At 37.4% G+C, this 20,786-nt stretch overlaps 1 protein-coding gene across 2 annotated transcripts in view; it reads left to right on the top strand.

The window, feature by feature from the left end:
* GUCY1A2 (guanylate cyclase 1 soluble subunit alpha 2) overlaps positions 1–20,786 on the top strand; it is a 325,806-nt gene that overhangs the window by 270,809 nt on the left and 34,211 nt on the right. Inside the window, exons 7-8 of one of the 2 annotated variants that reach the window (XM_074400512.1) lie at positions 15,087–15,241; positions 17,611–17,658. In XM_074400512.1, coding sequence (XP_074256613.1) covers positions 15,087–15,241; positions 17,611–17,641 — 186 coding nt within the window. In that variant the 3' untranslated portion in view covers positions 17,642–17,658. The remainder of the gene's footprint in view (positions 1–15,086; positions 15,242–17,610; positions 17,659–20,786) is intronic. The other variant, XM_039471375.2, reaches the window with a different exon arrangement.

Genomic DNA, 20,786 nt, shown 5'->3' with positions numbered 1-20,786 from the left:
TGCTCCCCTCCCTGTGTCCATGTGTTCTCATTGTTCAACACCCGCCTATGAGCGAGAATATACGGTGTTTGATTTTCTGCTCTTGTGTCAGTTTGCTGAGAATGATGGTTTCCAGGTTCATCCATGTCCCTATAAAGGACGTGAACTCATCGTTTTTGATGGCTGCATAATATTCCATGGTGTATATGTACCACATTTTCCCTATCCAGTCTATCATCGTTGGGCATTTGGGTTGGTTCCAGGTCTTTGCTATTGTAAACAGTGCTGCAATGAACATTCGTGTGCACGTGTCCTTGTAGTAGAATGATTTATAATCCTTTGGATATATACCCAGTAATGGGATTGCTGGGTCAAATGGGATTTCTATTTTTAGGTCCTTGAGGAATCGCCACACTGTCTTCCACAATGGTTGAATTAATTTACATTCCCACCAACAGTGTAAAAGTGTTCCTATTTCTCCACATCCTCTCCAGCATCTGTTGTTTCCCGATTTTTTAATGATCGCCATTCTAACTGGTGTGAGATGGTATCTCAGTGTGGTTTTAATTTGCATTTCTCTGATGACCAGTGATGATGAGCATTTTTTCATATGTTTGTTGGCCTCCTGTATGTCTTCTTTTGTAAAGTATCTGTTCATATCCTTTGCCCATTTTTGAATGGGCTTGTTTGTTTTTTTCTTGTAGATCTGCTTTAGTTCTTTGTAAATTCTGGATATCAGCCCCTTGTCAGATGGGTAGACTGCAAAAATTTTTTCCCATTCTGTTGGTTGCCGATTCACTCTACTGACTGTTTCTTTTGCCGTGCAGAAGCTGTGGAGTTTGATTAGGTCCCATTTGTCTATTTTGGCTTTTGTTGCCATTGCTTTTGGCGTTTTGGTCATGAAGTCCTTGCCTACACCTATGTCCTGAATGGTTTTGCCTAGATTTTCTTGTAAGGTTTTTATGGTATTAGGTCTGATGTTTAAGTCTTTAATCCATCTGGAGTTAATTTTGGTGTAAGGTGTCAGGAAGGGGTCCTGTTTCTGCTTTCTGCACATGGCTAGCCAGTTTTCCCAACACCATTTATTAAACAGGGAGTCCTTTCCCCATTGCTTGTTTTTGTCAGGTTTGTCGAAGATCAGATGGTTGTGGGTATGTTGTATTTCCTGTGAGGCCTCTGTTCTGTTCCATTGGTCTATATTTCTGTTTTGGTACCAGTACCATGCTGTTTTGATTACTGTAGCCTTGTAGTATAGTTTGAAGTCCGGTAGTGTGATGCCTCCCGCTTTGTTCTTTTTGCTTAGAATTGACTTGGCTATGCGGGCTCTCTTTTGGTTCCATATGAAGTTTAAGGTGTTTTTTTCCAGTTCTGTGAAGAAGGTCATTGGTAGCTTGATGGGAATAGCGTTGAATCTGTAAATTACTTTGGGCAGTATGGCCATTTTCACGATGTTGATTCTTCCTAACCATGAACATGGAATGTTTCTCCATCTGTTTGTATCCTCTCTTATTTCGTTGAGCAATGGCTTGTAGTTCTCCTTGAAGAGGTCCTTTACGTTCCTTGTTAGTTGTATTCCTAGGTACTTTATTCTCTTTGTAGCAATTGTGAATGGCAGTTCGTTCTTGATTTGGCTCTCTTGAAGTCTATTACTGGTGTATAGGAATGCTTGTGATTTTTGCACGTTGATTTTGTATCCTGAGACTTTGCTGAAGTTGTTTATCAGTTTCAGGAGATTTTGGGCTGAGATGATGGGGTCTTCCAGATATACAATCATGTCATCTGCAAATAGAGACAATTTGATTTCCTCCTTTCCAATTTGGATACCCTTTATTTCTTTTTCTTGCCTGATTGCTCTGGCTAGAACTTCCAGTACTATATTGAATAGGAGTGGTGAGAGAGGGCATCCTTGTCTAGTGCCTGATTTCAAAGGGAATGCTTCCAGTTTTTGCCCATTCAGTATGATATTGGCTGTTGGTTTGTCGTAAATAGCTTTTATTGTTTTGAGATACGTTCCGTCAATACCTAGTTTATTGAGGGTTTTTAGCATAAAGGGTTGTTGAATTTTGTCAAAAGCCTTTTCTGCATCAATCGAGATAATCATGTGGTTTTTGTCTTTGGTTCTGTTTATGTGGTGAATTACGTTTATGGACTTGCGTATGTTGAACCAGCCTTGCATCCCCGGGATGAATCCTACTTGATCATGGTGGATGAGCTTTTTGATATGCTGTTGCAATCGGTTTGCCAGTATTTTATTGAAGATTTTTGCATCTATGTTCATCATGGATATTGGCCTGAAATTTTCTTTTCTTGTTGAGTCTCTGCCGGGTTTTGGTATCAGGATGATGTTTGTCTCGTAAAATGATTTGGGAAGGATTCCCTCTTTTTGGATTGTCTGGAATAGTTTCAGAAGGAATGGTATCAGCTCCTCCTTGTATGTCTGGTAGAATTCAGCTGTGAACCCATCTGGACCTGGGCTTTTTTTGGGTGGTAGGCTCTTTATTGCTGCCTCGACTTCAGACCATGTTATTGGTCTATTCAGGGTTTCGGCTTCTTCCAGGTTTAGGCTTGGGAGGTTGCAGGTGTCCAGGAATTTATCCATTTCTTCCAGGTTTACTAGTTTATGTGCATAGAGTTGTTTGTAATAATCTCTGATGATGGTTTGGATTTCTGCGGAATCTGTGGTGATATCCCCTTTATCGTTTTTTATTGCATCAATTTGGTTATTCTCTCTTTTCTTTTTTATTAATCTGGATAGTGGTCTGTCTATTTTGTTGATCTTTTCAAAAAACCAGCTCCTGGATTTATTGATTTTTTGAAGAGTTTTTTGTGTCTCTATTTCCTTCAGTTCTGCTCTGATCTTAGTTATTTCCTGTCTTCTGCTAGGTTTTGAGTTTTTTTGATCTTGCTCCTCTAGCTCTTTCAATTTTGATGATAGGGTGTCAATTTTAGATCTCTCCTTTCTTCTCATGTGGGCACTCATTGCTATATATTTTCCTCTAGAGACTGCTTTAAATGTGTCCCAGAGATTCTGGTATGTTGTGTCTTCGTTCTCATTGGTTTCGAAGAACATCTTTATTTCTGCCTTCATTTCATTGTTTATCCAGTCAACATTCAAGAGCAAGTTGTTCAGTTTCCATGAAGCTGTGCGGTTCTGAGTTAGATTCTGCATTCTGAGTTCTAACTCGATTGCACTGTGGTCTGAGAGACTGTTTGTTATGATTTCTGTTCTTTTGCATTTGCTGAGGAGTGATTTATTGCCAATTATGTGGTCAATTTTAGAGTAGGTGTGATGTGGTGCTGAGAAGAATGTATATTCTGTGGATTTGGGGTGGAGAGTTCTGTAAATGTCTATTAGGTTTGCTCGTTCCAGGTCTGTGTTCAGGTCCTGGATATCCTTGTTGATTTTCTGTCTGGTTGATCTGTCTAATATTGACAATGGGGTGTTAAAGTCTCCCACTATTATTGTGTGGGAGTCTAAGTCTCTTTGTAAGTCATTAAGAACTTGCCTTATGTATCTGGGTGCTCCTGTATTGGGTGCATATATATTTAGGATCGTTAGCTCTTCTTGTTGCAGTGATCCTTTTACCATTATGTAATGTCCTTCTTTGTCTCTTTTGATCTTTGTTGCTTTAAAGTCTATTTTATCAGAGATGAGAATTGCAACTCCTGCCTTTTTTTGCTCTCCATTTGCTTGGTAGATCTTCCTCCATCCCTTTATTTTGAGCCTTTGTGTATCCTTGTATGTAAGATGGGTTTCCTGGATACAGCACACTGATGGGTTTTGGCTTTTTATCCAATTTGCCAGTCTGTGTCTTTTGATTGGGGCATTTAGTCCATTGACATTTAGGGATAGTATTGTTATGTGTGAATTTGATGCTGTCATTTTGATGCTACCTGGCTGTTTTGTTGGTTAGTTGATGCAGATTCTTGATTGTGTTGATGCTCTTTTACCATTTGGTGTGTTTTTGGAGTGGCTGGTACTGGTTGTTCCTTTATATGTGTAGAGCCTCTTTCAGGAGTTCTTGTAGAGCAGGTTTGGTGGTGATGAAATCTCTGAGTGCTTGCTTGTTCACAAAGGATTTTATTTTTCCTTCACTTATGAAGCTGAGTTTGGCTGGATAGGAGATTCTGGGTTGAAAGTTCTTTTCTTTAAGGATGTTGAATATTGGCCCCCAGTCTCTTCTGGCTTGTAGGGTTTCTGCTGAGAGATCTGCTGTGAGTCTAATGGGCTTCCCTTTGTGGGTAACCTGACCTTTCTCTTTGGCTGCCCTTAGCATTTTCTCTTTCATTTCAACCCTGGTGAATCTGACGATTATGTGCCTTGGAGTTGCTCTTCTTGAGGAATATCTCTGTGGTGTTCTCTGTATTTCCTGGATTTGAATATTGGTCTGCCTTGCTAGGTTGGGGAAGTTTTCCTGGATAATATCCTGAAGAGTATTTTCCAGCTTGGATTCATTCTCTTCATCACATTCAGGTACACCTATCAGACGTAGATTAGGTCTTTTCACATAGTCCCACATTTCTTGAAGATTTTGTTCATTCCTTTTTGCGCTTTTTTCTCTGTTCTTGCCTTCTCTTTTTATTTCATTGAGTTGGTCTTCGACCTCTGATATCCTTTCTTCTGCTTGGTCAATTCGGCTGTTGAAGCTTGTGCATGCTTCACGAAGTTCTCGTGTTGCGTTTTTCAGCTCCATCAATTCACTTATTCTCCTCTCTATGCTGTCCATTCTCGTCAGCAGTTCGTCCAATCTTTTTTCAAGGTTCCTATTTTCTTTGCGATGGGTTAGAACATGTTCTTTTAGCTCATTGTAGTTTCTTACTACCCATCTTCTGAAGTCTGATTCTGTCATTTCATCACCCTCCTTCTCCATCCGGTCTGGTTCCCTTGCTGGTGAGGAGTTGTGATCACTTTTAGGAGGAGAGGTGTTCTGGTTTCGGGAGTTTTCATCCTTTTTACGCTGGTTTCTACCCATTTTTGTGGGTTTATCCACCTGTTGTCTGTCTCTGTCCCAGGGAGTTGGAGCTTTATGAGTTTCCGTTGCACTACTGCCTTTTTTGATTTTTTTTTTTTTTTTTCAGGTCGGACCCGCCCAGCTAGCAGCACGCCTAGCCTCTGCCTGCCCGCAGGGGCTTTGCTGAGCTGCTGTGGGCTCCGCCCAGCTGCCCTGAGCTCTTCCCTGTAGTCCTTTTTATATGGGCGTAGTTAGAACTGTCTGGGCAATGGTGGCCCCGCCTCTGTTATGGCGGACTCTCTCTGTTGTGGCAGGTTGCCTCGGCAACGGCGGGTTGCCTCGGCAACGGCAGCCTGCCTCCGTAGCGGTGGAGAGTCTCAGTAATGGCGGAAGCCCCTCCCCCACGGAGCCAGACCATCCCGGTTCAGCTGTGCTTGGTTTGAAGGGCTCAACCCAGAGGGTTTCCAATTACTGTTTTTGTTTTCGTTGTTGTTGGGGGTGGAGGGGTGGGACCAACCGAGCCTGATCACCTGGCTCCCTGACTCAGAGTCTTTTCTTTTAAGTTGAACGACCCCGCGTTCCGGTCGCTTGTTGAAAAGGCGCCGGGATCTCCCGTGCTGCGACTCACGGAGTCGGCTCGGACCGCGGCGCCGGCTCCTGGCGGATTTTTTGCCTAGGAATCTCCTGGCCTGGCTCGCTATTTCAGATGAATGGGCTATTCTGCCGTCTCAAGGCTCTGCTCGCCAGCTAAGAGGGCTCCCAGACCAGTGGCTTTTGTACGGAGAACCGCAGCAACAGGGAGTGGTCACAGCAGCCGCACGGGCGGAATCAGCCCCGCGGGGGCCAAAACAGCCGCACCGGCTGGGACTGCGACGCTGGCGACCCCTCTGCCTGGGTATCTCCTGGTCTGTGGGCAATAAGAGTTCGTCTGGAAATGCAGCGTCCACTCACCCTCTGCACTTTCACTGGGAGCTGAAGTCCTGAGCTATTCTTAGGCGGCCATCTTGGAAGTCGGATCCTTTATCTATTTTCAAAGGATTTCATTTCTACATAAAGTTTTAAAATCATTTTTTAATTTATGCTGCTATGAAATTTCTTCCTAGAAATTTTGTTCTAGATTATGTTATTAAGAGCTGCATTTTGACAGAATATGATTTTCCTTATTAACTGACTGAATTGATAAGTAGGTAGGAATATTTTCCAGTGGTAGTCTCAAGATAGAAACTTCTAAGAGCTTTGAAGTTTTAGGAGTTAACAGACTTTGTTAAAAATGAAGCCATTAACAAGGATATTAATAAAAGGTAGATTTTAATCTGGGCAATTATACAATAAAGATGTATGTATTACTAACTAAAATATCACAGAATGATTTGATTAATGTTATCAATGTGATTATTAGAGTGTTTCCTTAGCACCATTGGGTAGATAGCCGAAGATTGGATGTCAGAAAAAGGTTTCCAATTCTTTTCTACATATGAGTATGAAAATCAAGTGATAGAAAAAAGTCACAATTGTTTTCCTGAATTCCTTAAACATGCTTTTCATCTTTGAATTTATGCTGTTACTCTTCAGTATAATGGTCAGTTTATATGTGCTTAAAGTATATCACTATGTTGTTAAATATGTCAATTGTCCACATTTCTAACACAAAATGATATTTTTTTAACCGCTAAGTTATATGCTGGTTATTTCTAAGTACCTGCATATGAAATCTAAGTATCTCAGTTGATTTAAATCAGTTTCTTACTTTGAGAAGATTTTTAAGGCTTTTTTAGTATAGAGGTAAACTTCAGATTCAGCTTGTTAGGGTTAATAACAGCACTCCTACAAGCTGAGTCAAATTTAAATATCTTACCAGGCATCAAATGTATTTAAATAACAACATTCACATTAATATGTGCCCTGTGAGAAGGTAGTGGTGAATTTGAGCCATATGGCTGTAACCCCACAGCATTATCTGATATTTTGTTCAGTGCCATCAGCTATATGATCCGAGACATGCCCTCCTAAGGAGTGGTTTGTAGGTTTTCATCCTTCCTCACCAGAAATGTAAACAAGATTACAAACCCACTTTCTTCCCCAACTGCAAAATATTATTTAAAATTTTACCGTGTTTTATTTTATGAAAGTCATAATAGTTCATATCATATGGTCTGAAATTGCCAGTGATGAAAATGATTATTTGGTCAAATACTTTCTGTGAAGTTAAATTTATCTATGAATGGTGCTTCTGTAATGTTTACAGTAAACACAGTAAGGTATTTAGCCCAAAGTGCTATTTGTCCTAGCCTATGACTTGAAAATGAGAAATTCTGACACCATTGGACTGGAGGCTGAGTCCTCTGATAAAAACAAAGATGCCACAAAACCACAGAAATTATTTCACCCTGTTTCCTTGCACATCTAGGAAATAAGCTGAAATTGTAAAAGCTACTAGAGTGAGCCGATTGTTTTCTTCCTAAGAATCCTGAGCTTCCAAAATTTGAGTTAAAAATATTAATTGACTTTCTTGAAGAAAAATATTGATTATTAAGAAAAAAAGGAAGCAACAATGTAAAAAATTTTACCTACCTCATTATATTGGTTAAAGGAGTATTTAATAATAAAACTTTATAATACACTTTAATTCTGGTTAAAGGATTAAATATTTGTTTTACCCTTGCCTCGCAATGTGCACAATGATTTTAAGTTCCTTTCTATTAAAGCAGTTAATTAAAGACTTTTCCAAAGCCTAGAATCTAAATCACATAAATCTAAAAGCCATGCTTAAATGCAAGCATGAGTGAAGAGCTTACTGGCTTTTTCTACTAAAAGACTTTCTTCTTTTTTTTACTATAGACCTATTTTAACTTGGACATTGTTTTCTTGCACAAATAAGACCATTTAAATACAAATTTTTGTTTATTAACTTGCTAGCTCATAATGTTAATCATGGTTTCAGTTTGACTTGCACATTCCAGAATTAGTAAATCTATTTACCTAATTATAAATGGGTGTGTGGCATTGTCCTTGACACCATGAGAAATAGAATGGACATCAGGAAGTGTGGGAAAGGAACTTACAGCTTTTTGGGTGTCTACTGTGGGCCTGTTGTTTCTCTCAGTTGATTCTGCTAACAGCCCACCTAAGAAGATATTAAAAATGCCAAGAAGGTATTACCATTATTATCTTATGAATAAATACAGAGGTTAGCTGACTGGCCTAACCTCTTAAAAGAGACAGCTAGAGTCTCTTATAAGAGTCTTTCTTTTGCAAGTTACAAAATAAATAAGCTGGCATAAACAGTTAAAGGAATCCATTGACAAAAATAACAGAAGCCCAGAGGTAGGACTAGCTCTTTAAGAGGCTAGATACAGCTGCAAAATTTATATTACCATGAACTTGGCATCTCTGTTGTTCTCTTAGCTTTGCCTTCCCAGTATTGGCCTCATCCTCAGGCTCTACAAGGGGGTCTGCTACAGCCCAAGTCCCTCGCACCCCCACAACCATGGTTTCAAATTGGCTCTAGCTGTTCACCGGAATGCTGTACAGTGTTCACAAACGTATCCCGCACTAGCTGGGGGAAAAGGAGGTCTCTTCTTATGGCTCTCTTACAATTCCTGAGATTTACTCTTGTCTTTTCTTAAATTATTTGCTAACCTTGGGGGACTGTCATACCCTAGCCAGTTTGGATCTATTTCTAGACCTGGGGGTAGAGTCAGTCCCACAAAACCTGTGGAGCTGAGAACAGGAGAAAGTGAATTGCCTAAAGAAAATCACAGTGCTGTTGGCTGGAGAATTTCTACCACGATTGGGTAGATAGTAGAGCCAGGATTGAATATAAAGTCTGCACTCTGTTATGCCACAGAACTAACAGGACATGATTTCTTCCTTCTGTTTACAACTGGCATCTAGTGGTTAGAGGCCAGGGATGGTGATCATCCTGTAATACACAATGCAGGCCACCCATAAAAAGGAATTATCCAACACAAAATGTCAAGAGTGCAAAGATTGGGAAATCCTGTGCTGTATGATCTGCTGTCTGGCGTATTCCCTCAGCTTTAATATCACCTCTCTCCTCTTTTCTTTAAGCAGCAGCTACCTTGACAGGCCTCCTTTCAATTTCTTAAATATGCCAAAGCTCTTCGGGCTTGAGGATCTTTGAACATTATTTTCACTTTACCTAGATATTTTCCTCCAACCCTCCTGACTACAGCTGTATCACTTTTCCACAGGTAGGTGGGGAAGCATTGAGTTTAGAGAGCATTTTCTTGAGAGAGACTACTGATTCTCGACTTGGTCAGCCCCACCCACCCATCACTAGTGCCCTGCCCTCTTTTATACTTTAACTTCATAGCAATCATCATAATTTCAGTTAGCTATTTTATCTTTTACAGCAAATGACAATGCTAAAACAACAAATGTAGACTTATTTCTCTTTGTATTCTGAGCACTTGGAAGAGAGTCCGTGATTAAGGTTGAATGTGAGGCAATCAATATGAGTAAAAGCTGGCAGGTGTGAATGCATTAAGCATTTTGGGAGGTGTGCTGAGTAGACCAGTCAGGAAATATTTAGTGTAGAAAAGCATGAACGATAAGATGCATAACTTATCTTTTCTGAGGTTCAACTGGAATACACTAGCTCTTCTGCGTAGACAAAGTAGGTAAAACCAGATTAAATCTGATTTTGTTTGTTGTTTTATCTGATTAAGTCTGATGGGCCTAATAGAAGCAGGCTGAGGCATCTCTTCAGTTTGGGCATTTTTTCTATAATGCGCTGAACTCAGAGCCAAGTGAAATATGATCTAGAGCTGACCCTAACACTAATGCACTATTTTTGTTGTACTCTTCTGTCTTCAGTCCATTTGTAAAATGAAGGAGCTGAACTAAAGGATCTGTGCTGCTCTCCTAACCCAACATTGCTTCTTTACTAAGCTAGAGAGAGTTCTGGCTTGCTGAGCTAGAACTGTACAAGCATTCTACTTTTAAAAGTTGTAGGAGGAATTTTTTTTTAAATGCAGCTGTTTATGAACTTAGTAAGTAGAATATTGTGAGAATAAGTGAATGTTTTGATAATTGGGGAGTTTAATGTGTCCCAGAGTTTTGCATTATTTTATACATTGAATATATAAAATATTGGGTGATAGATACCCTAATCTCAGTATATATCCTGAAGTTTTTGTGTGTTTCAGTAAATTCCTAGGACAGTTTTTTTCCATAAGCATTCTCTTAAAAGTAAAGTCTAGTATGCTTTGTCAAAACTTTGATCAGATGAAAGCATTTATATTTTTGTTTATCCTGGTTTACTAAGATTAATAGGTTGCTAGAGGTCAGTTGAGTACAGAGTTTCTCACACTTGGCACTATTGATATTTGAGGCTAGAAAATTCTTTTCCACGGCTGGGGAGCTGTTCTAGGAATTTCTAACTCTACCCAGACAGACGCCAGTAGTAGCTCTCCCTCCCAGTTGCGAAAAACAAAAATGCTTCCAGACATTGCCAAATGTCCACTGAGGGGCTCAAATGGCCCAGGTGAGAACCACTGGTTTAGTGCAAAGTAATCCTCTTTAACTAGAGCATACTGGCCAGAAAGATGCAAGTGTTACTGCTTAGTTAACCCATTTAAACAAAGTTAAATCTTGCTGAAATGAATGTAAAGCCCTCATTGATGGTTAAATGTATCTCACTGTTTGTCTTACTGCTAGATACTCTTGGCACATTCTGAATGGGGCAATCAGTGACTTCCTTATATAGGCAACAATTCCTGGGAAATCTCAATAAATTGTCAAAAGAAATGCAAAAGAAAACAGTCTGCTGATTCAGCTTGTAAGTTTCCAGTGGTATTGCCTTACTTCCCAAACTAAATAATTCTCTGAGTCCGGTTCTGTGATAGGATAGTGACAGTGACAGTGGGTCAGTGCTGTTTTTGTGGTTGTTGATACTCTTGTGCCTCTTTTAGATAGTCATCTCTCTATTTTGAGAGATGACTATTTTTAATTTAGTGACTATTCCTCTCTATGACCCTCCCTGTTTTTCTCTATCAACTCTTCAAGGATATCAGAGTTTTATCTTCAGCATTTTTCAGGTTATAATAAATTATTCTAAAAATTAGGTTGAAAAGAAATCCTCAGGTCTTTTGAAAGGAGGCAGAAATAGAACTAGATAAGCCTTTCAAATAGTTGGTATGGTGTATGGAGTCTTTTTTTGGTTGTTGTTGTTACAGAAAGTAGAGAAAAAAGAGGTGGTAAAATGTGTCAATGTAATACTGACTTCTGCTCTCCTCCTGCTTGAAAGGATCACTGTAGTAATCAGAATCTCAAACTGACAGTCAGCATCTAAGGTCTGGGTGTACTTCAAGCAAGCATGCATTGCACAAGATAACCATAAAAATCTTCTGCAAGTAAACAAACCCAAAGAAATATAGTAATATTGCCGTGTGCTTTGCTAATTTTAGAGAAAGGTGCTTTACACTTGTTTCATTTAAGAGGAATACTGTTACTCAGCATGTTTTGCTTTAAGTCCAAAAAGAGAATCCCTCATCAGAACAGGCTTAAGTTTTTCAGTTTACTTTAAAAAAAAAAAAAAAAAGTAGCTCTCACGTCTACCTTCAGCCAATATAGAGTACAATGAATAGATTTATACTCCTATCTTTAAAAAATTTTTTTTAATTGAGACAAAGTATATAAAAGAACAGTTTTCATGACAGTGTACATTAGACAATGGGAGACAGTGATTCCTGAGAGATAAGAAACAAATTAAATGAGCCCTGTGATTGTCCTAGCTAACTGCCTTGAGAGGCATCCATGCTGTGGCTCTGGCAGGGGCAAACCAGGAGACAAACTTCTTGAATTGAAAAGATGGGGCTGAGAGTCTTGGGAGAGCAAGGAGGCTAAAGATCATAGACAAAGTATCAGAGAAGTGAGAGTTGCAAAAAGACCCCCTGAGGTCTTCCAAGGATCCTCATTATGTATTCTGTAGAGTAGTGATTAATGCACATATGTGAGGAAACTACCTGAGCCCCGGGTGTGAGGGAGACACCCAAAAAGATTAGATGAAAAAGCACCTGGCACTTACACAGTATTGGGGGGGAAATGCCTGTTTCCATCAGGCAGACTGGAAAACTTCATAAATCAAGGACACTAGGGAGAGTACCCAAGGTTCTTGCCTTAGTAAGGGAGGATAATTAGCCCTTCATGAAACACTGTTCCAGTGTTGCCTAACAAATCTTAAAAGCAAGACTTGAAAGGAACAAACTGTTTCCAAGCCATTTAGCTGAATCCCAGAACAAAGCTCACTAATATTTATGAGATTATAAAAATATCCAACACTCAAGAAGTCAAATTTATGATATCTGGCATCCAATCAAAAATTACTAGACATAAAGAAAATCTGAGAAATAGTACTGATAATGAAGAGAAAAATGAATCCAAATGGATAGATGCAGAGCTGAAACAGATGTTAAAATTACCAGACAAGGGAATTAAAACCATGATTTTTTAAACTGTATTCCATATGTTCAAAAGTTAAATTGATACCTAGAAAATTTTTTAAAATCCCAAATTGAACTTCTGTAGAGGAAAATTACAATGTCTGAGATGAAAAATTATCTTGAATGTGATTAACAGATTAGACATTGCAAAAGAAAATATAAATTTGAAGACAAAGCAATAGAAATTATCTCAGCTAAATGGAGAAAATTATTTGAATAGATTATCAGTGGACTTTAGAAATAATTTAAGCTCCTAACATATGCGTAATTGGAATCTCTGAAAGGGAAAGATAGAAAAAAAGTATTCAAAGAGGCTGGGTGCAGTGGCTCATGCCTGTAATCCCAGCACTTTGGGAGGTCAAGGCAGGCGGATCACCTGAGGTCAGGAGTTCAAGACCAGCCTAACATGGAGAAACCTCATCTCTACTAAAAATACAAAATTAACTGGGTGTGGTGGTGCAAGCCTGTAATCCAAGCTACTTGGGAGGCTGAGGCAGGATAATGGCTTGAACTTGGGAGGTGGAGGTTGCAGTGAGCCAAGACAGTGCCACTGCACTCCAGCCTGGGCAGCAAGAGCAAAACTCCCTCTCAATAAAAAAGTATTCAAAGAAATAATGGCTAGAAAACTTATAAATTTGATAAAAATTATAAACCCACAGATCTAACAACTCAACAAACCCAAAACACAAGAAACAGAAAAAAAAAATCAAGGGAAATCATAACTAAATTACCTAAAACTGATGATAAAAGAAAAATTAAAAGCAACCAGAAGAAAAAGATATGTTATATATAGAAAAATTAAGATAAAGATGATAGCAGATTTTGTATCCAAAATATTGCAAGAGGGGAGCCAGTGGAGCAGCATCTTTAAACTACTGGGGGAAAGAAACTCTTTCAACCTAGAATTTTGTATGCAGTGAAAATATCTTTCTCATATGAAGACAAAATTAAGACTTTCTCAAGCATAAAAAAAAGGGAATTTATTATCAGTCTACAATATAAGAAATATTTAAGAAGTTCTGTAGGAAGAAGAAAAATGATGCCAGATCCAAATCTGAATCTACAGAAATAAATGAAGATGACTTTAAATGATAAATTTGCTATCTTTCCACATCCCATGAGTTGGAACATGAGGGTGCTCTGGATATGTACCAAGACATGGAGGAGGACCAGTGAACAAGATCAGGTCTCTGAATTACTGAGGGGAACAGAACGGTCTGGCAATCTGGATGACCCACCTAGGAAGTATTATTGCTAGATAAATAAAAGTCTGTGTTTTTAAAGTATATTTTGTAGTTTTACTGATACTACCAATTGTTTCTTAATCATTTTTAAAGCTGTAAAGTTATGTCTGTTACATGAAGATCTTTTTCTCACTTACCTGAAATGCCAACTTTTACAAATCTCGCATTACATATGCATGGCAGCCTTTCTGGATTAAATGTTACATTAGTCTATTTGTTTATATGATGGTATCCATGCACTAATTAGATATGTTTATACTAGCATTTGACATCTGCTAGGGCAAATATTCTAACTTGTCATCTTTCTCAGATGTATCTTGATTCTTTCTACCATACTAAATTTCCAAATAAACTTGAGAGTCAGTTTTTTAAAAGAAGGTGACAAGGTTATCAGGAGATACAGCTAGGTCACATTAGTTTCCACCTATCTATCTTTTTATGAGTTGATATTTGCAGAAATAGCCAGCCCCAAGACAAAGGTTGTTCTCAGAGGGACTTTTATCCTTACAACCAGAGTGACAAAGAGAGCCTGGTGGTGAAAGGGTGATAGCTTGGCTACTTGGTAGGCATCCAGGGGTCAGCTTTCTTCCCTCTAAGGAACACTCTACATTCTTCTAAGGATATCATTTCCCACTTGTTATCCATTAGCTTCAGTTATTTTGGTGTAGACTGTGTCAGTATAACTCTATGTCTGTGATCATGTTTAATTGTATATCAACTGTAAATTGAGGGTTTTTCCAAGGCATGGACCAGACAGACTGATCTGTATCAGGTTCTCAGAGAGTAAATATAGAGCACTTAATTTACTGTTCAGAATTTTTAATCAATACCTATTGACTGTCTCAAGGGTTGAATTCTCTATTTTACCTCCATTTTAATAATATGTTGGGGAATTCAGCCAATTTATTCAACATTTATCACTTAATGCCAAATACCTGCTTTGCTCTAGGTACTATGCTAAATGTTGAATATTTAGCAGTAAATAGATATCATATATACACATATATATATAAACGTATATATCCTTCTGTATTGGGAAAATCCAACATTTAAACAGAAATAAATATTTAATTAAGTTTGCTGCTATGAAAGGAACAAATAAAGTTTTATGTAAGAATAACTGGAGGGAGAAAGTGGAGATAAATACGCTTTTTAAGTTAGACTTTATTATGTACAGATGAAACCCGAGTTAACCTGTAACTGGACCAGATTCATGTGGAAATTAAATTTTTTCATATGCTTAATCCATTTGTTTATTCCATAGCATATATGTTCATTGAGCACTATAATAGTCCAGCTATCAGGCTCACAAAAATGACCAGGACTCAGTTCCTGTCTTTGAGGAGCTCATAGTTTAATTTTTTAATAATTAGCAGTGCCTTTCATTAAAATAATTGCATACCAAATGGAAACAAATGCGTTCTTTTTTTCCTTCATTTCTTCAGATGAGGATAGGAATTCACTCGGGCTCCGTGCTGGCTGGAGTTGTTGGGGTCCGAATGCCACGTTATTGCCTGTTTGGAAATAATGTCACGCTGGCAAGCAAATTCGAGTCAGGAAGTCACCCTCGGCGCATCAATGTCAGCCCAACCACTTACCAGTAAGTGTTCTCTGACCTCCTCCTGCCTGTCTTGGCTTTGTTTTGGACTGCTGTGCTGTCCTCTGTGAGACCCTGTTCTTTATCTTGATCCTGTCATTCTCCAAGATACTATGAGTAGAAACCCCCAAACCTGAAAGATGGTGATTATGACACAAATTTTATTTGCACCTTGTAAGAGTGCATGAAAAATCTGACATAACTGACAGGTAAATATAAGTTTTTCATTTCCCACAGTCTCTGTCCTTTTATTTTTTATTTATTTTTATTTTTTTGAGACAGAGTCTTGCTCTGTCACGAGGCTGGGGTGCAGTGGCACAATCTTGGCTCACTGCAACCTCCGCTTCCTGAGGTCAAGCGCTTCTTCTGCCTCAGCCTCCCGAGTAGCTGGGACTGCAGGCATGCACCACCATGCCTGGCTAATTTTTATAGTTTTAGTAGAGATGGGAGTTTTACCACGTTGGCCAGGATGGTCTTGATCGCTTGACCTTCTTCCACCTGCCTCTGCCTCCTAAAGTGCTGAAATTACAGGCATGAGCCACCCAGAAGGGCCACCTCTGCCCTTCTTAAGTATACCTGTTTAAAATATAGGAGAGCAAATGTTCTTGAGGATCTACATTACAGCAGAAATCCTAGTATTTGCAAAACGTTTCTCATTGTTTATAAAAATCAAAGAAATATGATAGAAGAGGTTGCTGGGCTGTTTTTATTTTTTGAATAATAAATAAAGACTCTAAATACACACACACACATACACACATGACCCCTTATCCAAAATGCTTGGGACCACAAGTGTTTTACAGTTTGAAATTTTTTGACTTTTGGAATATTTGTGCATTATATTACCTGGTGAGTATCCCTAGTCTGAAAATCTGAAATCCAATATGTTCCAAAGGGCATTTCTTTTGATTGTCATATTGGTCTCAAAAAGTACAAATTTTGGAGCATTTTGGACTTTGATGCTCTGTTGTATTAGGTACAGAGTAAATGTTAAATTATTTTTATCTTAAAGGTAATCTTTGACAACACTACACATTTTGCCTCCTGAACTCATTCTGATTTTCTGTCTGGTAGAAATCTCTCCTATTAGATATTATGCCCCATATGTGGGCAGGGACTGTGTCTGGTTAGGCTCATCATTATATCCCCAAACTTATAAAAATGTCTAGCACATAATAAGCACTTAAATATTTATCAAATCAAGGAATAAATACATTGATAAGATAGATATCTCCAAAATTAACAGCAAAGAAAAGCATGAAAATATCTTACTTTATCAGACTTTGGCTTTATTCTGGGCATTATTGTACAGCTATTTAATTAATTTCATGTTTTAGATAATTTAGAATCATATTAAAAAATGTGAAGTAGAAATAGAGGCCATTGATTTTTTTTATTGACATGGTTACAAAAATCTCAATCAGAAAATATGAATATAAAGATAATAAAAGTTGAATATAATAAAAGTGATATTTATTCCCAGAGAGGAAATTATTAAAAGATTTTAGATGAAAAGCAAATACTTCCAGATTCTGCAAAATAGATGAGGAAGAAAACTGAAATTACAAATATGAAATCAAGAGTAAATTCACATTAAAAATATATTTTAAAGCTCTTGCTAAGCTCATTAAAGTAGTGAATAACTTGATTTTACTGTTTATGAATAAAGACATACCTCTCACTAATTTTAAGGAGCCCAAGAAATTTTGAGGGCCTCACAGACAACTTCTGGGCAAAGTTTCAGGATTCTGTCTAATCATTACTTATCTAAAAACTACTTGCTATTTTCAGGATGTTTATAAGAGAATTTTGCATCTTTTAAACTTCTCCCAGTTTTCCCAACACAATTCTGGGCATATTACAGATGATCTGACAATAATTACCGTATCAAATTGAATTTTGTCAAATTCTCTAGTAGAGATCAGTGATTCTGACACTTTCTGCTCTAGATGGTGAAAAAAAGTTACTGAAGATCAAGTACCTCACTCATCTCCTATTACATAGTTCCATTTATTTCCATCATGGTATTGATACTTATTTTCCATGTTTGTGTAACTTAGTGTAGATTTATATCTTCTATGATAACTTCACTAAAAAAAAAAAAAAAAAGTTGTGTAAAAGAAAAGAATGGGCCCAACCTGTGTGAAGAGTTCATGCCCTGCACTTAGACAGCATAACAGTAGCTGGCCTTGTTTACATAGCGATGGATAAAAATCATTGCCAGCCACACAAGTCTATGCATTTTGGTGGTGACTCAGAGTTAGTTTATGATTATCCTTAGTGATCAACAAGGTCTGAGGAATTTAATCATTTCAACTACTGCATACACTGAAGCTTACTGTTCTGTTATTGTTCTGTATCCTTACCCCTAGACCCCCGCAAATCAAACAGAACCATAGATAGACACATCGAGCTGCCAGGTGGGTAGATTCTAAGAACAAATAGAGTTTATGAAGCAAAACCCAGTATTAAGCTTATAAGAATTTGTAATCTCTATTTTATCCCTGAATTACATTCTGTAGAATGTCAACATTACCTGTTTATCTTGAAATCTTCAGAGAGGTTTTAATCCCATTTATTTTTAGCAAAACTATATGATTATTAAAAACACTGGAAATGGGTTGTTTCAATATTATGATAAATTGAAATCATTTTTTGAATGGTTCATTCCAACTGCATTTGGGCAGAAAATTTCAAATAATTGAATTTTAAAAATATTTTTATAACTATTGTGACATACTGAAAAGATAATATCCATGATCCCACCACAGTTTAACACTTTATATTTTGCTTCAGATTTTTTTTTTTAATGAACTAAACATTTACTTTGGAATTTCCTAACTCTTTCTTTCATTGTGACATCCTAATGAGCTTGGTGTGTTTCGAAGTCCTGTGTTTTATATATTAACTTTCTACACATGTATCCATGAACAATATAATTTTATTTTACATGCTTTAATTTTTATAAATGGTATTTTGCTATATGACTCTTTCTCTAATTTTGGTTTTAAAGAAAATTTCATATTTTAAAGATCTATCCATGTTGGAACATACAGCTCTAGCTCATCATTTTAATTGCTGTATGACATTCCAGTTTATGACTCCAATATTTTAACTTTTCATACATATATTCCTCTGTTGATGAACACTTAGGTATATTTTCTACTTTTTTTTTTTTTTTTTTTTGAGATGGAGTTTCGCTCTTTTTACCCAGGCTGGAGTGCAATGGCATGGTCTTGGCTCACGGCAACCTCCGCCTCCTGGGTTCAGGCAATTCTCCTGCCTCAGCCTCCTGAGTAGCTGGGATTACAGGTATGCGCCACCATGCCCAGCTAATTTTTTGTATTTTTAGTAGAGACGGGGTTTCACCATGTTGGCCAGGATGGTCTCGATGTCTTGACCTTGTGATCCACCCGACTCAGCCTCCCAAAGTGCTGGGATTACAGGCTTGAGCCACTGCGCCCGGCCTATTTTCTACTTTGTAATAATTGAAAAGTTTGCTCCTAGTACCTGACATTACAAAAAAAATTTTTATTGAGTTTTAAGTGTTCCAAATTAGATGTTTTCATTTTTCTTCAAAAAATGTGTTTACAACTATCTTTGTTCCCATCATTCCAATTTTAAAATAGTGCATATTTTATAAACTGTCTCAACATTGTGCTACTGCTCTGTTAAACAGAAATAAATAATTGCTTATATGAAGGATGACTTTAGCAGATTTTAAACAAATAAATGATTTATCTCAGCATAATTAATTATTTTTTCTTGCTACAGTGGAAACTAAAAATGTAGAAGGACTCAAATCACTTTGATATGAATTTTTTCTTAATCTTTAAACATTTTTGCTTTTCTTATTTTACTATTGATCTACTTCCAGATGTTTTAGAATGCCTATTTTTAATTCACTGTGAAAGCCTTTTTTCTGTTAAAACCAAGCTGCTTCCTAACCACTGCTACATGAGCAGCTCATTATATGAGGGGATGTACAGTCGAGCAGACTAGACAGTGGTGAAGTGCACAAGCTCAGAATCAAAGTGCCGAATGTAGAATCTAGGCTCTAACAAAACATTTACTGTCCACATGAAATTTAGTGACTAAATTACTTTGGACCAAGTTTTTCCATATTTAAATTGGTATCCATTTATGCTGTTAGTGTTTGTTTAATGTGATGTTTTTAAAGCTCCTAGCACTTGAAACCTAGTAGACATTTATTTACTGCTTCATCCTGTTATTATTCCATAGAGGAAGAGACCATCTTATTTCTGCACTTAAATCTTGTAATTTATAAATTTAGCCATGATGAATGATATGTGCTAGTAGGATTACAGACCTCAGCTGAAAATTCCAAAGAAAGAATGGGTTTGGTAACTTGGTCAAAGGTGCATTTTGAGCTGTAACTAAGAGCTGAGATAGTAATCAGTTTATTCCTATGTGTTTTTATTAGCAAAAGCATTTTATTGATGACTGTCTAAATCATAGTCATATGATTAAAAATCACCTGTGTACATGAAAAATTCCCACATTTAAGCAAAGGCATATAATTAATTCAATTCATATGATTAATTATGTATCTCTGCTTAAATGTGGGAATCATATATATGTATGTAATCATATATAGTAATTAATTAGTGAGTAATCATATATATGTGATTATATGATTACTATGATATATATAGTAAGTAATCATATATATGATTATATGATTACTATGATATATATAGTAATTACATATATATATGATTACTTACTAATTAGATTAATTACTTACTGTTGGCTTCAACAATACAAATATTTCTCTTTCATTGTGACATCCTAATGAGTTTGGTGTGTTTCAAAGTCCCGTGTTTTATGTATGTTTTATATATATGTGATTACTTACTTACTAATTAGATTAATTACTGTTGGCTTCAACAATACAAATATTATTTTATAGTTCTGTAGGACACAAGTCTGACACAGGTCTCACTTAGCTAAAATCAGGGTGGGTGTCACAATGCCTTTATTCTTTGCTCAAAGTTCTACGTGATAATATGCTTTCTTGCCTTTTCATGTTTTGAAGCCATCTTCATTCCTTGGTTCAGAGCCTCTGTCTTCCATCATGCAAAATATTTCATCTTTCTGATAGTGCTTCCATCATCACATAACTTTTACTGACTCTTCTTCCCTCTTCTGCTTTAAAGGACTCTTGTGATTATGTTGGGCCTATTGGATAATCCATGATAATTTCTCTATTTTAATGTTATCTGAATAGCAATCTTAATCCCATCTTTTTTTTTTTTTTTTTTTTTTGAGACGGAGTTTCGCTCTTCTTACCCAGGCTGGAGTGCAATGGCGCAATCTCGGCTCACCGCAACCTCCGCCTCCTGGGTTCAAGCAATTCTTCTGCCTCAGCCTCCTGAGTAACTGGGATTACAGGCACGCACCACCATGCCCAGCTAATTTTTTTTGTATTTTTAGTAGAGACGGGGTTTCACCATGTTGACCAGGATGGTCTCGATCTCTCGACCTCATGATCCACCCGCCTCGGCCTCCCAAAGTGCTGGGATTA

This window comes from Saimiri boliviensis, chromosome 6 (assembly GCF_048565385.1).
Source record: "Saimiri boliviensis isolate mSaiBol1 chromosome 6, mSaiBol1.pri, whole genome shotgun sequence".
NCBI lineage: Eukaryota > Metazoa > Chordata > Mammalia > Primates > Cebidae > Saimiri > Saimiri boliviensis.
The sequence above is the reverse complement of the archived record's forward strand: the minus strand, read 5'-3'. Positions and strand labels throughout refer to the sequence as shown.